Source organism: Anomaloglossus baeobatrachus, chromosome 3 (genome assembly GCF_048569485.1).
Source record: "Anomaloglossus baeobatrachus isolate aAnoBae1 chromosome 3, aAnoBae1.hap1, whole genome shotgun sequence".
Taxonomy (NCBI): Eukaryota; Metazoa; Chordata; class Amphibia; order Anura; family Aromobatidae; genus Anomaloglossus; species Anomaloglossus baeobatrachus.
The window spans coordinates 700,758,581-700,777,128 of NC_134355.1; the positions used below are offsets into that span (position 1 = coordinate 700,758,581).

The 18,548-nt window shown below is 47.3% G+C and overlaps 1 protein-coding gene across 2 annotated transcripts in view; it reads left to right on the forward strand.

Moving 5' to 3' along the window:
- The window catches only part of LOC142297108 (uncharacterized), a 38,323-nt gene extending 20,350 nt beyond the window's left edge, over positions 1-17,973 (forward strand). For both annotated transcript variants that reach the window (XM_075341372.1, XM_075341371.1), the window contains 7 exons: positions 1,555-1,713; positions 2,100-2,163; positions 7,579-7,655; positions 9,759-9,813; positions 9,906-10,042; positions 10,171-10,279; positions 17,410-17,973. In XM_075341372.1, the coding sequence (XP_075197487.1) occupies positions 1,555-1,713; positions 2,100-2,163; positions 7,579-7,655; positions 9,759-9,813; positions 9,906-10,042; positions 10,171-10,279; positions 17,410-17,876 (1,068 nt within the window). In that variant the 3' untranslated portion in view covers positions 17,877-17,973. The remainder of the gene's footprint in view (positions 1-1,554; positions 1,714-2,099; positions 2,164-7,578; positions 7,656-9,758; positions 9,814-9,905; positions 10,043-10,170; positions 10,280-17,409) is intronic.
- Positions 17,974-18,548: the final 575 nt, after the last annotated feature.

The window sequence follows — 18,548 nt, forward strand, 5'->3', positions numbered from 1 at the left end:
AAACTCCTGTATATTCTATATTATCTGCTGAGTGGAGAGGTAAACTCCTGTATATTCTATATTATCTGCTGAGTGGAGGGTAAACTCCTGTATATTCTATATTATCTGCTGAGTGGAGGGGTAAACTCCTGTATATTCTATATTATCTGCTGAGTGGAGGGGTAAACTCCTGTATATTCTATATTATCTGCTGAGTGGAGAGGTAAACTCCTGTATATTCTATATTATCTGCTGAGTGGAGGGTAAACTCCTGTATATTCTATATTATCTGATGAGTGGAGGGGTAAACTCCTGTATATTCTATATTATCTGCTGAGTGGAGGGTAAACTCCTGTATATTCTATATTATCTGCTGAGTGGAGGGGTAAACTCCTGTATATTCTATATTATCTGCTGAGTGGAGAGGTAAACTCCTGTATATTCTATATTATCTGCTGAGTGGAGGGTAAACTCCTGTATATTCTATATTATCTGCTGAGCGGAGAGGTAAACTCCTGTATATTCTATATTATCTGCTGAGTGGAGGGGTAAACTCCTGTATATTCTATATTATCTGCTGAGCGGAGAGGTAAACTCCTGTATATTCTATATTATCTGCTGAGTGGAGGGTAAACTCCTGTATATTCTATATTATCTGCTGAGCGGAGAGGTAAACTCCTGTATATTCTATATTATCTGCTGAGTGGAGAGGTAAACTCCTGTATATTCTATATTATCTGCTGAGCGGAGGGGTAAACTCCTGTATATTCTATATTATCTGCTGAGTGGAGAGGTAAACTCCTGTATATTCTATATTATCTGCTGAGTGGAGGGTAAACTCCTGTATATTCTATATTATCTGCTGAGTGGAGGGGTAAACTCCTGTATATTCTATATTATCTGCTGAGTGGAGGGTAAACTCCTGTATATTCTATATTATCTGCTGAGTGGAGAGGTAAACTCCTGTATATTCTATATTATCTGCTGAGTGGAGGGTAAACTCCTGTATATTCTATATTATCTGCTGAGTGGAGGGTAAACTCCTGTATATTCTATATTATCTGCTGAGTGGAGGGTAAACTCCTGTATATTCTATATTATCTGCTGAGTGGAGGGGTAAACTCCTGTATATTCTATATTATCTGCTGAGTAGAGGGTAATCTCCTGTATATTCTATATTATCTGCTGAGTGGAGGGTAAACTCCTGTATATTCTATATTATCTGCTGAGTGGAGGGGGTAAACTCCTGTATATTCTATATTATCTGCTGAGTGGAGGGTAAACTCCTGTATATTCTATATTATCTGCTGAGTGGAGGGTAAACTCCTGTATATTCTATATTATCTGCTGAGCGGAGAGGTAAACTCCTGTATATTCTATATTATCTGCTGAGTGGAGGGGTAAACTCCTGTATATTTATATAATATCTGACGTCCGGTGCGTCCATGGACTGGAGATTCCTCACTGAGATATTTATACTTCAAGAAAGATGAAGGAAGAGAATATAATGAGGCAGGAGAAAGATCAACCAGTATATTTTGTCTATAGAGATAATCATCAGCGTCTCCTCCACAGGATTACACTGTAGTGAGGACGACGCCGGGGAACCTGAACCAAATCCCGAAGCCATCTCCGACCTCCCTGATACCTGAGAGGAGGGAGAAGATCCTGGAACTGACCAGCAAGATCACCGAGCTGCTGACCGAAGAGGAGACTGCTGGGAGATTATACAGTGTACACTGGAGGATTCTGGGGGATGAGAGGAGACTGCTGGGGGATTATACAGTGTACACTGGAGGATTCTGGGGGATGAGGAGAGGTGACTGCTGGGAGATTATACAGTGTACACTGGAGGATTCTGGGTGATGAGGAGAGGAGACTGCTGGGGGATTATACAGTGTACACTGGAGGATTCTGGGGGATGAGAGGAGACTGCTGGGAGATTATACATTGTACACTGGAGGATTCTGGGGGATGAGAGGAGACTGCTGGGAGATTATACAGTGTACACTGGAGGATTCTGGGGGATGAGAGGAGACTGCTGGGAGATTATACAGTGTACACCAGAGGATTCTGGGTGATGTCGGCCTCCTATAACATGTGGTGGTTTCTCCCTTCAGACCTCCTACCACGCTGGACACCAGGACGTTATGATGGAGGATTGGCGGCTTTTTCTGTCACACGGTAAGGACAGATCGGTCTATATCTGGTGGAGACTCTCACACGTCCCTTTTAGCGCTCCAGTCGCCTCTGGATCTGAGTCTTTCCTGTACTAATGTAGAAGGCAGTGGGCTGGCGGTGGCCTCTGAAAAGTCTTCCATCCTTTTTCCTGACTGATGCTTCTCTAATTTTGCTACTATAACTGCTGTTTCCATGCGGCCGTCGGTGCTGGTGCTGTGGTGGCCGTCGGTGCTGGTGCCGGGTGGCTGTCAGTACTTATACCATGCGGCGCTCCCTGCAGAGATTTGGTTTCTCCATGATGTAGCAGTCACACATGCCATCACTGGAAGGTTTGCAGTGTCTTCCACCACAGTCTCCAGAGCGTCCAGTAGACACGGCCGTTACATGGAGAGAGTCGGGCAGGCCTGTAGTTGGGCATCGTACTAGGACTGGTATCTGCTCCTCTGTGTGAGGAGGAACTGGAAATAATCTCTCTGGCAAAGCCGTATAAAAAAACCTTCCGCAGAGTCTGGTGACGCCAGAAGCCAGCACCATGAGGACCCCCCTCTAACCAGCTCCCAGCCAGCACCAAACTGCTCAAGCAACATTTGCCAACAAACACCAGAATTTTCAAGACCATAAATATGCTGCTGGCAAAGTGGCCAGGCAGGTTCTGGTAAAATATCAGTAATGCTATCCTTGAATTTGGGGGTGCAAGAGGTGGAAGACCTGAGAAGACACAAACTTCAAGGCTTCACTTTAACAGAGCAACTTCAAGGGTCTAAAGGCAAGGGTTGGTAGAAATCCATGGCACCTAATTCTTACCCACAAAACTGCACACGAAGGATGGGAAATCTTCCGTAAGGAAATCCTTAATGCACAAGAACTAACAATACCTAAAAGGAAGAAAAATGGGAAAGTCCTAAAGAAACCAGGATGGATGAACAAAAAATTATATCACCTGCTAAAAAAGAAAAAGGAAACCTACATCAAGTGGAAGATGAGGGTTAGACCTAGGGAGGAATACATGGCAGCCGGCAGACTCTGCAAGACAAGCGTCAGAGGAGCGAAGGCCGAACAGAGGATGGCAAAGAGTAAGGTAAAAGGAAAAGAAAAGTGAAGGCGACCTTTGGAGTCCTGCAGAATGAAGAAGGTGAAACAGTCAGCAAGGAGGAGCAGCCGGTGGAGAAACTACATCCATATGTCAGATCTGTCTTCTCCCAAACAACTAATGCAAGAATGAACAATAACCATGATAGAAGTAATGGTCAGGAGGAGTCCAAGGTGACAATAAGCGAAGGAGAAGATTCAGCCAAGTTATAGGAAACCAAGTCCCCCGGTCCAGATGATTTACACCCCAGAGTCCTGAAAGAGGAAATAATAGCATCGCTGCCATAATCTGCAATAAGTCATGGGGAACAGGAGAGGTCCCTCTAGATTAGAGAAGGGCAAATGTGGCTCCTCTCTACAAAAAGGAGGAAAAGGAGGATCCATGGAATTACAGGCCAGTGAGCCTGACCTCCATAGCAGGGAAAAGGAGGATCCAGAGGATTACAGGCCAGTAAGCCTGACCTCCATAGAGGAAAAGGAGGATCCAGGGGATTACAGGCTAGTAAGCCTGACCTCCATAGCAGGGAAAAAGGAGGATCCAGAGGATTACAGGCCAGTAAGCCTGACCTCCATAGAGGAAAAGGAGGATCCAGGGGATTACAGGCCAGTAAACCTGACCTCCATAGCAGGGAAAATCTTCGAGCAAATTGTCAAAGAACATTTATTTAGGTCCCTGGATGTGAAGGCATTAACCAACCAAAGCCAGCATGGATTAATGACCAATAAGGAGTACTTTGCACGCTGCGACATCGCAAGCCGGCGACCCGCCTCCTTCCTAAGGGGGTGGGTCGAGCGGCGTCACAGCGACGTCACACGGCAGGCAGCCAATAGAAGCCGAGGGGTGGAGATGAGCAGGATGTAAACATCCCGCCCACCTTCTTCCTTCCGCATAGCCGGTGGAGACAGGTAAGGCGATGTTCCGCGCTCCTGCGGCTTCACACACAGCGATGTGTGGTGCCGCAGGAACGAGGAATAACATCGTATCTCCTATTGGTGCGACATTATGGAAATGACTGGTGCTACACAGATCACCGATTTTCAACGCTTTTGCGATCGTTTATTGGTGCATCTAGGCTTTACACATTGTGACATCGGTACCGGCGCCGGATGTGCGTCACTTTCGATTTGACCCCAACGATATCACAGTAGCGATGTCGCAACGTACAAAGTACCCCTAAATCTTATCAGACCAACCTGATCTCCTTCTATAACAAAGTCAGTGAATGCTGTGGATATAGCATATACCTGGACTTCAATAAGGCACTCTGTCATGAACAGCCGGGGAAGACACTCAGAAATCCGCAGCTGCTCACTGATTTGTCAAACACGACTACTCAGCAGTGTTTAAAAAATATACAAGAATTTACAAAAGGGAACAATACAAAATACAGTAGACAGTTACATTAAAAATAAAAGGTATAAAACGTGAAACTTACTAAGCTTGTGCCATAGCAGTAGCGTCTACTTAGGGAGTGGGAGGTCTCCAAAGGAAGAAGATGGTAGAAGAATGGCCAGCATCACCTCTTACAGATGCCTTCCAAATACTAACTGACCCCCCAGAAAGGAGCTAGTTCCTATTATGCCTTAGCTAACCCCCCTTTCTCTGTGACATCATTTTATGGTCTCTTGTGGGCTGTGCTCCAATGGTCACACAGTTCCATAATTCTAGGGTTTTTCATATCTTTGCTCCTGGGTCACACAGGTGAAAGATATTAGCGTCATATTTTATATCTCGATTTTACAGTTACATTGATACCAAATACAACGCCTCTAGTACGATTTTACTGGTCAATACTAATTGGTCGTGATCCCGGCGATCTCCCAGTGGAACTAGACGGTGCGCTGAGTTCTGCACGACACAGGGATTCTGGCAATATGTTTTTCATTTTTCTAGCATTAATGCAGCGCTTAAAACCTGCTTTGGAAGTTTTCCCGCCAAATAGCACAAAGGATTGTCTTTCTCTGCAGTTTTGCTTTCTGTAGATATACCATCACCCATGTCGTAAAAGCTTCCAGGCCGATTAGATAATCGTCATGACGATCTGTGGCTGATGGTGGAAACAAGTGGCGTGACTTCCCTTCCACAGTTTTACATGACACACTCTATAAAGTATCACATGACATCCTCATTGACAAAATGATCAAGTATGGAATAAACAAAAAATCAGTTAGATGGATTCACAACTGGCGTAATGATCGTGCACAACGAGTAATACTAAATGGATACACATCCAACTGGGGGAAAGTCAAAAGCGGGGGCCGCAAGGCTATCCAGTGCTGTGTAATATCTTTATAAATGATCTGGACAACGGAATTATTGGGAAACTCATATAATTTGCAGATGATACTAAGATATGAGGAGCAGCCAACACTAGAGAGGAAAGATATCGTATTCAAAAGGATCTAGACACTGGAAAAATTGGTTTGAGGAGAACAGAATGGGGTTTACCAGGGACAAATGCAAAGTAACGGAATGTAAAAAGCAAATCTAGTATGGGAGGAATAGAACTAGGTGATAGCATCGGGGAAAAGGACTGGGGCATAATAGTGGATCCCAGATTCATCATGAGCCAACAATGCGGAGCTAAATACATAAGATCCAATAATGACAAGGAGCGCAGATGTGTGAATCCCTCAGGGGATATCACACACTGTGCAGAGCTACTCAGATAGCAATAGAAAACAGGAGAAACGAGTAACTTGCTTCAAAAAATATATGTATTTTATTATTTTTTATTCTTTATATTTCATATACTTATTTTTGATAATATTTTTTGTTGAATAGATACAAAATACATATAACCATATATAAATAGATAAATTACAGCAATTGGATGGCCGAGAGGAGAGATGTTTAAAAAAGGCACAGGTTAATCCTGCCAAACTCGAAATATATAGTACTTTATAAATGACATAGTCACATAAATACAAAAATATTTCATATGAAAATATCCACGTGTTCCTACGTGAAAAAGTTAATTGTTGCGCTACATCAACAAGGGTAAAATGGCAATTTCCCTAATGGGGATTGTGCAGAGAGCTCAATAGACATATTGCACACACTGCCACCCATACCGGTCAATCATGATCAGAATGTCCTAGTACAATATAACCTCATATCCAAAGGGAGGGCCAATCAGTGGAGCAGTGTCAGCACATGTCATGAAAGAGCCCACGCACACCTTGCTAGAAGGAACACAACAATAAGGTACGGTATCAGAATCCAAGGTTTCACCAGCAGGGGTTATCAATATATATAAAAAAAGACGCATATAAATTGCGTCAAACGAAAATTGTGCATGATGTTCCGATCAGAAGTTGCAAACACTGCTGACCACATTAGTTATAAGGGGGCATACATAGCAATCACCCAACCTCGGTACAGCAGTGTGAGCATATGTCTCAAAAGGAGCACCCGCACACCTCATAGACAGATCCCAAAGCTGGAATGTTCTATTGGAAATAACAGTCATGCAGAGGTCCCACCCGCATAATACAAGAAATGCTGCGAGGATGGTCACCACACACTCTTACTATCCAGGCATCAATATACCATAACCATGATGTGCCTAAAATTCCAACATAGCAGCAATTGAGTACATGCAAATGAGGGACCAGCTACATACCGTACAGCACTGTTGTCACGTGAGGAACAAAACGGCAGGCAGGAAGATTAGATGAGGAGGGGATTAAACCCAAACAAAGACTCCAATGCGGAGCTGCAGCTAAAAAAGCCAACAACATTCTGGGATGTATCAAGACAAGCATTGAATTTAGATGAAGAGAGGTCATTATTCCCCTATACTCTGCCCTGGTCAGACCCCACCTAGAATACTGTGTACAAGAAAGACATCGATATATTGGAACAAGTCCAGAGAAGAGCAACCAAGGTGGTAGAAGGTTTGCAAACCATTTCATATCAAGACCGGCTACATGAGCTAAAGAGAAGGCTGAGAGGAGACTTAATAGCGGTCTACAAATATCTGAGAGGTCGCCACAGTACAGAGGGAACTATCCTATTCTCATTAGCACAATGAAGTACAAGAAACAATGGTGGAAACTAAAAGGAAGGAGATTCAGATTAGACATTAGGAAAAACTTTCTAACAGTGAGGGCAGTCAGGGAGTGGAACAGGCTACCGCGGAAGATGGTGGAAACTGGATAAACATATAGCTGGGATGATTTAAGAAAGCCTGCACTCACAGGGGGTTGGACCCAATGGCCCTTGAGGTCCCTTCAAACTCTACCATTGTATGATTCTATGAAATCTACCTATAGTGTGTACTGACATTTGCGGGTCAATGTATTGTCGCTGTGTGTCTCCCACAGATGGATCCTGGAGAAGAAATCAACCTGAGGGATGTTCTACTCTCTATTCCCAGGACTGCCCAGAGGAAAATCATCGGGTAGGTGGTGCCTTCCCCTCCCCCACATAAGAATGTAAATGACTAGTGATTGGTGAACTTGCAGATAAACGGGATCAGCGGGTCCCTATTATCTGGTTTTTAAAATCCAATTCCGGGCCGGAATCCTGTCCCCATATAAGTCTATGGGGACCAGAATCTGACGACTAAAAATGATGGTAGAAGGGATAGAGGGATAGGAACAAGCGTGCTGTACTTACCAAGGCTCCAGCACAGCTGTACTCTGCTTCCAGGCCGCGCATTCACTTCCGGGGCCACGCATTACGTTGATTGAATATGCACTGCTTTCCCCGGCCACTAGCACCTGTGATTGGTGCCGTCAGAAGCACCCCCACACTGAGTGTCAGCTGACTGCTTCCAATCACATTGGAATTGTGGAATTGTCTGTGGGTCTATCATGGTATAAAAATAAACCGGAGAAAGAGGAACCGCATGCTACTTTTTATTTATTTACTTTTAATTATTTACATTTTTTTAAAAAAAACAAACGACCTGCGGTCCCTCCCAATATTTGTACCCAGTCATGGTAAAGCCCAACAGCTGGGGGCTGGTATTTTCAGACTGGGGAGGTCCATGCTTATTTGGCCGCCCCCAGCCTAATAATAGCAGCCTGCAGCTACCCAGAATTGTCACATCCATTAGATACGACAATCCCAGCACTTTACCCAGCTCTTTCCTATTGCTCTGTTGAGGTGGCAATTGGGGTAATAAGGGGTTAATGGCAGCTCACAGCTGCCACTAAGCCCTAGATTAATAATGGGAGGCATCAATTAGACCCCCCATCACTAATCTGTAAGTGACAGTAAATAAACACAAACACCGGAAAAATCCTTTATTTTAAATAAAATACAGCACCCACTAATCCACACAACATCCCACGACAGTCCTGGCTTAGCTACATCCAAGCCTGGAGAGACCAAAAACATGTCTGATCTCTCCAGGCACTGGGAAACAGTGACTAGGGGACACAGCTGTCAGCAGTGACGTCACTCAGTTCACCGGAGGTCATACATGGGTTCCCAAGGTATGACCCCTGGTGACCTGAAGCACTCTGGTTTAAAGTGCAGGGCCATGCACTTTAACACTGACAGTTCTGGCCAGGGAGTGCGGGATGTAGCAGAGTCAGGACCGTCATGGAATGTTGTGTAGTTTACAGTGGAAATTCAAGGGTCTTTTTTTGGGTTAATAAAGAGGATGCTGTATTTTATTTAAAATCATGGATTTTTCTGTGTTTTGTGTTTTATTTCTTTTTACTTTGGAAATAGTGATGGGGGTCTTATAGACCCCTACCCAATACTAATTTTGGGCTTGACAGTTGTGTGCTATCATTAACCCCTTATTACCCCAATTTCCCTGGTGCGGTGGCAAATGAGATGAACCCAGTAAAGCGCCAGGATTATCGTATCTAATGGATGCAGGCTGCTATTCTTAGGCTGTGTGGTCCCAATAACCATGGGTCTCCCCAGCCTTAGAATACCAGCCCCCAGCTTTCGGCTTTATCTTGGCTAGGAATGAAAATTAGGGAGACTGCACGCCATTTTATAAAATTATTAATTTAAAAGCCGCATGCAATTCCTCTTATTTTGATACACAGCCAAGATCTGCAGCCTGCAGCTGTGGCTTTCTGTGCTGAGTATCATAATATGGAGGGGCCTACGCCAAATATTTTATTTATTTTTTACTGTATGATATAGACCCATAGAAAGCACCTGTGATTGGTTTAAGGGAGATGCTGTCATACAGGCTGGGGACACTACTGCCTGCAACAATCAGACGCCAGTGGGCGGGGAAAGCAGTGCATATGCATGAGCCAAATGTGCGGTCCCATAAGGGAATGGGCGGCCACGGGAGCAGTGTACAACCACAACGGCGCCTCAGTAAGTATGAAGCGCTTGCTTCATTCTCATTTTCTTTATTTTTCCTTTTTTTACTTCCCGAGTTGCCAGATCCAGATCAACACCCGGAATTCCGGGCTCGGCATTTGGATAAGTTTCAAACGTGTGGAACCGGACTTTTAGAGTCCGGGTCCGACCAGCACTATAAATGACTGATTTGTGCCTCATTTTATTTTTTCTTGTATTTTAGGGTGAAGATCTGATTCATGAAGAAGGGAAGACGGATTTCATGGCCGAGCAGCAGTGTAAGGAGGGGAGACTCATGTCTGTTAGAGGGTCACCTGGATATGACTCCATTATCACATGTAACTGTCTCTTGTGTCGCTGCTTCCTACAGATGGACTCAGTGTAAGAAATCCCACAGAACGATGTCCGGCTCCTCTGTATCCCCCGGAGAGATGTCCGGCTCCTCTGTATCCCCCAGAGCGATGTCCGGCTCCTTTGTATTCCAAGGACTGTCTGGAGGATCATCAGGTAGATGAAGCTGCGCATTCTCCCACCCCCTCCCCCTCTTCACATCTATATGGGGCCACACTCAGATATTTCAGGGCTTCTGCTGATATGTCTGCTGTATTGTAATGATCTGGTCTATGTGACATCAGGGCAGAGATCTGACCATCATTAAAGTGGAGGGTGAAGAAGAGCAGATGATGGACGATCAGCCGTGTATGAGTGACGTGAAGGAAGAGATTCCAGACGATGATCCTGCAGGTATGTAATAATGGGATCACCGGGGTCTTCTGGTGACGGGCCACCTGTAGGCGATGTGTCTGTATCACATCCGGTAGTAGTGATGGATTGAGGTGTGTGAACAGGGGGTGAGATGCTCATAGTCTCCGTCTCCTACTCTGTTTATCCGGTCCGGACTCTGGCTTACAATCAGTGTTTTGGACACTGTGAGTTTAATGGAAATCTCCGATAGGAAGTCGGAAAGGTGATTGAGGTAAAGTATGAATTCCAGTAAGATTACTCCAACGACTGGGACTGAACCCTCGGATAAACTCTGTAAATAAAATGTTAAAATCACACTTCTTACCCTGTGAGGACTTTGGTGCCTAACCTGACCCTAATTAGAAAACGCAGGTTAGGGTGAAAGTTAAAGGGCTACGTCAATCTCCAAGATCCTATCCCAATAGGCGGAAAGGGTGGTGGTGGTATACTTCTCTTGATTAGCTGTTGCTTACCTCATGTGCAGACCATTGCAGTAGCCTAGATATCTGTGGTTGAGACCACGAGTAACTGTCACTGTATGAGTGGTAGTAGTACAGTATGGAACATAATGGAAAGATGCCGGTCTGTAATGCGGCAATGATAGGGACAGCTGCAACAGGATAGTTTTGGATCGTGAAGAAGCAATGGCTTCTTTTAGCCGTGATTAAATGTTCATGTTTTTGGTAGCAGTTTAAGGTTGTTTTTTAGTTATGTTCTCCCTGTGTAGGTACATTTCAGTCCCTGGAGCAGGATGACAGTATGACTAATGAATATATTAATCTTGCTGTGAAACATTTTCTTTTGTGTCATTAAATTCTCTCTGCCCTGCATAGGGTAAGAATCTTTACAAGCCCCTGCTGCTGATCAGTATGGAACATGATGGACAGGCAGGAGATATCCCACTGTGCAGCGGCAGTTGTAATGGCAGCAGTACCATATGGAACATAGTGGACAGGCACAAGATGTTTGGCTGTGTAAGGGGCAGTAGCAATAGCAGCAGCAGTACAGAATGGAACATGGACAGGCAGGAGTAATCCCACTGTGCAGCAGCAGTTGTAATGGCAGCAGTACCATATGGAACATAGTGGACCGGAACAAGATGTTTGGCTGTGTAAGGGGCAGTAGCAGTACGGAATGGAACATGGTGGACAGGCAGAAGATATCCCACTGTGCAGCGGCAGTTGTAATGGCAGCAGTACCATATGGAACATAGTGGACAGGCACAAGATGTTTGGCTGTGTAAGGGGCAGTAGCAATAGCAGCAGCAGTACAGAATGGAACATGATGGACAGGCAGAAGATATCCCACTGTGCAGCAGCAGTTGTAATGGCAGCAGTACCATATGGAACATAGTGGACCAGAACAAGATGTTTGGCTGTGTAAGGGGCAGTAGCAGTGCAGAATGGAACGTGATGGACAGGCAGGCTGTTCCAATAGCATAATTAGGCTAGTGACAAATGGCCAGTGTCCACTGTTAGAAATAGTAGAGCTAATCAATGGTATCAGACCGAGTCGTGTGGAAATCCTTAAGGATCCATGTCTGATTTTGTTTTCACCCATGACAACACCAGGAGAGAGAGGGTGGATCCACCCTTCAAAGAAAGAAAATTAAAAAATAAAAGGACGGAGCCTGTATCCTACATATTAATTGGTTTCCCTTCTGTTGGAGAAGTGTTCAGCTGTGGCTGAAGACAGAAGATAAGGCTCTTACTCAGGCTCTGGGGCTGTCACTTGGTTAGTGGCAATGGACTGCAGCAACCAGAGCAAGGTGGGTGGGGGGATCCTGAAAGCACCAGCAGCTCTCCGAGGGAATTCTGTTGGTGTGCAGACTGCGTGTTGTGGATGTGTGGCGCCCTAGGACCTGGTCGCCACAACAGCATTGCCCTCCCAAAGGGTTAATGCTGAGCCTGGAGGTAATTGGGAGATCCATTGGCCAGCAGGTTTAACACCCAACACAGTTCTCCCTCCGGCCAGCAGGGGGAGCTCTGAACCTGGAATTCCAGGGAGCCTTCCTCTACCTGACCAGAGGGAGGAAGTGAGTCAGTCTGAAGGGAGTAGTGGAAGTGAACAGACGCAGAGTGAGCTGTCCTGTGAATCTGGGGCCTAGAGCTGGAGCAGCTTGGCCCAGAGAAGCAGGAATAGCTGAGAGGCAGCAGAGAGACTCAGACATCGGAGTCTGTGGTTGCCAGGGTATAAAATCCGTCCCTGGTAGCCGAGTCCGAAGGGCAGGAGAGCTGCAAGCCCCTGGCCCAGAAACATCCAAGGTACAGCTGCAGCATCAGGGCCCGGTGTGGACTCCAGCGGAGAAGCACCAGAGAGAGGGTCTGCGCAGCCACCTACAGAAAGAAGGGACGTGCTATTGGTCCCAGCAGCGAAGAGGGCCATTGCTGGATTCAGAGAAGCAGGGTCCTATCATCACAAAGCAAAGTACAGGAGTAGGCCTCATACTCAGCTGGCCAGAAAGATCATCCCAAGTACTTCCAGGCCGACCGGATCCCCATTACCACCTGTAACGGTCTCCCAGGACTGGACTGTTCCCAGAGTAAAAGAGGAGAAGGTAAAGAGACTGTTGTTTGTGCCTGGTTCTTTCCTCGCCTGTCGGCCCTGCACCGTGTTAGCCACACAACACCATAGACTTTCACGGGCACCAACGGTATCCCGGGGCATCGCTCCACCTGTGGGGAGCAGTACCATCATAGCTGCCATAACATCACCCCGGAGTTCTCCCATAGCAGCGGCGGCTTAATAGCCGCATACCACAGGTGGCGTCACGAACATTAACTTTAACTCATCAGCCACATATTCAACTGACACCCACCAGGGCCACGGAGCCGGGCCCAGCCACCACTGACTACCACCGGACTAGTCCGGCCCGGCACCGGGTGTCCCATAGCCCTGGGGTGGGCGAGTCAACTTTTGGCGTCACGAACAGGATTTCGTGCCCGGTCACACCGGGTACTGTGCGCCTGAAGAATTGCGCTTTAAAGATTGTATTACTGCGTGTTTCACTGTTTGAAAACTGCCGCCGCCATTAGCCTCACTGAGCGCAGGAAGAAGGGGGGCGTGCCTGACAAAGAGCGCGAAGGGAGCGCGCCATCAGAGCAGAGCGCTGTTAACCCCGCGCGACCCAGAAGGAAATTTGAAAAGTGAACGGAGCCTGGTAAGGTTCACTAAGGGGGAGGAAGATGTCCGACGCAGAGGGAGGGCAGGTGGCTGCCATAGCCCGAGACGCCGCAGCACCAGCCGAAGCGATCCCTGTCGCCGTCGCCCCATCCCCCGCTGTAGCGCCGGTAATGCCGATCACCATGCCGTACATACCGGGCGCAGAATGGCTTCCGCAGTACTCCGGGGAGTCCCATACCTTGAGCGACTTCAGAGAAAGCCTGCACAGCTTGTTCCGGGTGTATCCGCTGACTGAGAGCCAGAAGGTGGGCATATTAATGGGACAGCTAGCCGGCGCAGCCCAGCGTGAAGTGAAGTCCTGGCCTGATACAGATAAAGGGACAGTAACCCAGATACTGGCCAAGCTAAAGAGTACTTTTGACACCCGCACCGCAGCAGAGATAAAGATGAGATTCTTTGGGTGCAAGCAGCGGGCCACAGACAGCATAAGGGACTATGCCTTAAACCTGCAGGAGGCCCTGAAAGCAGTTAAACAGGTGGACCCAGAGAGTGTACGTGAGGAACACAAACTCCTAACTGAGCAGTTCATAGAGGGGCTCCTGTCAGATGCCCACAGGACCCAGCTGCGTATCATGGTCCTGCAGAACCCTGCTCTGGACTTTGCAAAGTTTAAGGACCAGGCCATCCGGGTACTGAGAGAATCTACACCGAATGACCCAGTACCCCTCCGGCCTCTTGCTATCACGTACCCCGGGGTGGTGCCTGCAACACGAGCCACTGCAGGGGCTGAGGCGCAGTCCCTGGATAAGGATCCCACTGCAGAGCTCAGACAGCAGGTCCAGGAGCTGACCAAGACTGTAGCTGCCCTTGCCAAGACCGTGCAGTCTCTACAAGTGACCCCATCGCCTGCAAGAATCGAGTTGGCCTCCAGCCCAGATGACGTCCCATGGATGCGACAGAGGAGGGTTCCGCCGACCCGAGGCAGAGACACAGACCGGTATGATTCGACGGGACAACCGATCTGCCGCCGCTGCAGCCAGGCGGGCCACATTGCACGATACTGTCCTTTAAATGGGCCGAGCCTGGGGCCAGGAGCCGACCCCCAGGTGTAAGGAAGCCCGGCTCAACACCCAGCCGCAGCAAGTATGTGGGAGGACGACCGGTCCTTCCTATTGTGCTGGATGGGATCCCTTTGAATGCCCTCCTGGATACGGGGTCCCAGGTAACAACCATCCCCTACAAACTGTACAAAAGATATTGGGCTGATGCAGACATTGACCATGGCCCAGATGATGATTTAACAATTGTGGCCAGTAATGGTCAGCCCTTACCTCAAATTGGGTACAAAGAAGTAACCATTAAAGTGGGGCGGGTAGAATTGCCATGTCAGGGGATGATAATTGTAGATATTGATCGCAAAGAATCTGACCCATTGGTAACCATTGGTACAAATGTGATAGAAAATTGTGTTGCCGAAGTGATAATTTTGTTGCAACAGGCGTCTGAAACTGCCAGCTCCGGGCAGCAGCGTGCCCTACAGAGGGAGATCAGAGCCCTGATGAGGAGGCAGCAGGTAGAGCTGGCCGGAGGAGAAATTGGCAGTGTGAGGGTAAGTGACCCCCTCCCCATTGCAATACCCCCAAGAAGTGAAATGTTGATATGGTGTCGGGCAGCAATAGGCCTCAAGGGTCAGGATTACCATGCCTTGGTAGAACCGGTGTATTCAGACAGCAGGCCTGGAGTCCTGATAGCCAGAGGGGTAGCAGACGTCCGCAAGGGGAGAGTGCCCATCCGTGTCCTGAATTGTGGGGAGGAGGAAGCCAAATTGCCCCGGTACGCCACTGTAGCAAAACTGTACACTGTCAGCAACAACACCATCAAAGCAGTGGAACCCTTGATCCCGTCCGACCAGGCGGAAGACAATGGCTCCAAGGGGCAGCTGGAAGACTGGTGCCAAAACTTACATGTGGGCACCGACTCCACCCCCTCACACCAAAAGCATGGGGTTTACCGGGTGGTACAGGAGTACGAGCGGGTCTTCAGCAAACACCCCCTAGATTTTGGGCAGGTGAAAGGGGTTAAACATCAAATCCCCACGGGTGATCATCCTCCCGTTAAAGAGAGATACCGCCCTGTACCCCCCGCACAGTATCAGCGTGCCAAAGAAATGTTACGGGAAATGAAGGAGGCTGGGGTTATCAGAGATAGTTGTAGCCCCTGGGCAGCTCCACTAGTGCTCGTAAAGAAAAAAGATGGTACAATGAGAATGTGCCTCCCATATTGGGATGAAATGTATGACATGTTATGTTTTGTTTCCACAGTCCGGGAGTACTGAATTTAACTAAGGGGGAGTGTGGCGCCCTAGGACCTGGTCGCCACAACAGCATTGCCCTCCCAAAGGGTTAATGCTGAGCCTGGAGGTAATTGGGAGATCCATTGGCCAGCAGGTTTAACACCCAACACAGTTCTCCCTCCGGCCAGCAGGGGGAGCTCTGAACCTGGAATTCCAGGGAGCCTTCCTCTACCTGACCAGAGGGAGGAAGTGAGTCAGTCTGAAGGGAGTAGTGGAAGTGAACAGACGCAGAGTGAGCTGTCCTGTGAATCTGGGGCCTAGAGCTGGAGCAGCTTGGCCCAGAGAAGCAGGAATAGCTGAGAGGCAGCAGAGAGACTCAGACATCGGAGTCTGTGGTTGCCAGGGTATAAAATCCGTCCCTGGTAGCCGAGTCCGAAGGGCAGGAGAGCTGCAAGCCCCTGGCCCAGAAACATCCAAGGTACAGCTGCAGCATCAGGGCCCGGTGTGGACTCCAGCGGAGAAGCACCAGAGAGAGGGTCTGCGCAGCCACCTACAGAAAGAAGGGACGTGCTATTGGTCCCAGCAGCGAAGAGGGCCATTGCTGGATTCAGAGAAGCAGGGTCCTATCATCACAAAGCAAAGTACAGGAGTAGGCCTCATACTCAGCTGGCCAGAAAGATCATCCCAAGTACTTCCAGGCCGACCGGATCCCCATTACCACCTGTAACGGTCTCCCAGGACTGGACTGTTCCCAGAGTAAAAGAGGAGAAGGTAAAGAGACTGTTGTTTGTGCCTGGTTCTTTCCTCGCCTGTCGGCCCTGCACCGTGTTAGCCACACAACACCATAGACTTTCACGGGCACCAACGGTATCCCGGGGCATCGCTCCACCTGTGGGGAGCAGTACCATCATAGCTGCCATAACATCACCCCGGAGTTCTCCCATAGCAGCGGCGGCTTAATAGCCGCATACCACAGGTGGCGTCACGAACATTAACTTTAACTCATCAGCCACATATTCAACTGACACCCACCAGGGCCACGGAGCCGGGCCCAGCCACCACTGACTACCACCGGACTAGTCCGGCCCGGCACCGGGTGTCCCATAGCCCTGGGGTGGGCGAGTCAGATGCGTCTCCTGGTCACCATGTTGTCCCGGGTCTGTGCATGCGCGCCAGCTCAAAGGCACCTCCTGATGAGTGCGCTGGTGACATTTGAGCTGGAAGTGAAAGGTACTTCTGGGTTAGGATGGAGAGGTGTCCAATCAGAGGCTGTGCTGTGTGCAAGGCTGGTCCAGTGTTGAAAATTCAGAAGCAGCCAGTGGCGAGCAAGGTGTTCATTCCTTTCAGTAGCATCACCAAATTGCAGTGGTTGTAGCCATGCTGGGACGATGAAAAAAAAGCCACAAAAAGCCCAGCAATTTCTAAAAAGAAAAATCTATCTGTTGTAGAAAGTGTTATAGGCTGGAATGAGGCCGGCAGTGTACATGGCAGTGATTACGGCAGGTTTTCTGAGCACCAGACACTGCCACACGTATGGAGGCTAGTAAACAGGTGGGAAATGAACAGAAAGTTTTTATGCTTTTCCTTTCTGCTGTGGCACAAAAAGCGTTATCAAGATCTGCCTGTGTGTTTCCATCCTAAAAGGAATAGTATGAATGTATCTACTTTGTGGTTTCAAAATAAAAAGTCCTAAATTAATTTTTAATCTTTACAGAAGACTCCAGAAGGAACATGTTATCAGTAAATTGTAAAATAGAAGATGAAGATGTCCTGCAAAACTCTTCAGAAGAAAACCGCCTCACCCTTAATATCCATCCAAAACCTCACGGCACAGACCTGTCACATCATTCTACTCCACGAGGGCCTTTCCCTGATCCATCGCAGATTGTTACCACCAGTACAAGTCAGGACCACATTCAAGGGTTTCAATGTGGGGAGTGTGGAAAGCAGTTTGCGAAAAGAGCCAGTCTTTCTATACACCAAAAATCTCATCTGAGAAAGAAGCCGTTCTTCTGTACAGAATGTGAGAAATACTTTACATATAAATCCAGTTTCATAAAACATCAGAGAAGTCACACAGGAGAGAAGCCGTACTCATGTTCACAATGTGGGAAGTGCTTTACGAACAGGTCTCAGTTGGTTACACATGAAAGGAGTCACACAGGAGTGACACCATACTGATTTTTTTTCAAGGAAATCAAATATTTAAAATTCAGACATAGAAGAAACCATATTTTTCTTATTTATAATATGTACAATTCTTAAAAGGCAAAATAAATGTCTCATATTTACAGATGTTGTAGCTGTTCTGTTTTGTCACAAGTCAGCTTATGGGATCACCAGTGAGGTCCTCTTGAGTTAGGCCTCTTCAAACCTAATCAAGATCGAGCGCTCGGAGAGAAAAGACCAGCATCCATGTGGGCATGATCAATTTCTTCTGTTTATTTAATCAAAGTACAGTTTATTTATACCATTTACAGATCAATGTGATATTGCAAAAGAAAAAGAAAAAACTTCGAGCTGAACTTTACTAATTGTTCATATGACCTTTAGGTTTTAGCAAAACAAAAAATGTAGAGTCATGCATATGAGATAAGAAGAACATTTAGAAACCATAATAATCCTTGAGTCTGTCTCTTATTCAGTAGGCTCCATAATGACTATGAACTACCATCAGATATACGCTGCACACTGAACAAGTTGCCCATGGCTTCAACTTATTCCCACACAGCCCACCTTTCTGAAAATGCCCTCTCAGTGTCCCTGAACCTTGTTAACAGGCCACACGTCTCCTGGCAAGTCAGAATGGGCTCTCAAGTGGTAGCAAGAAGGCTCAATCAGCATTCACTCTCA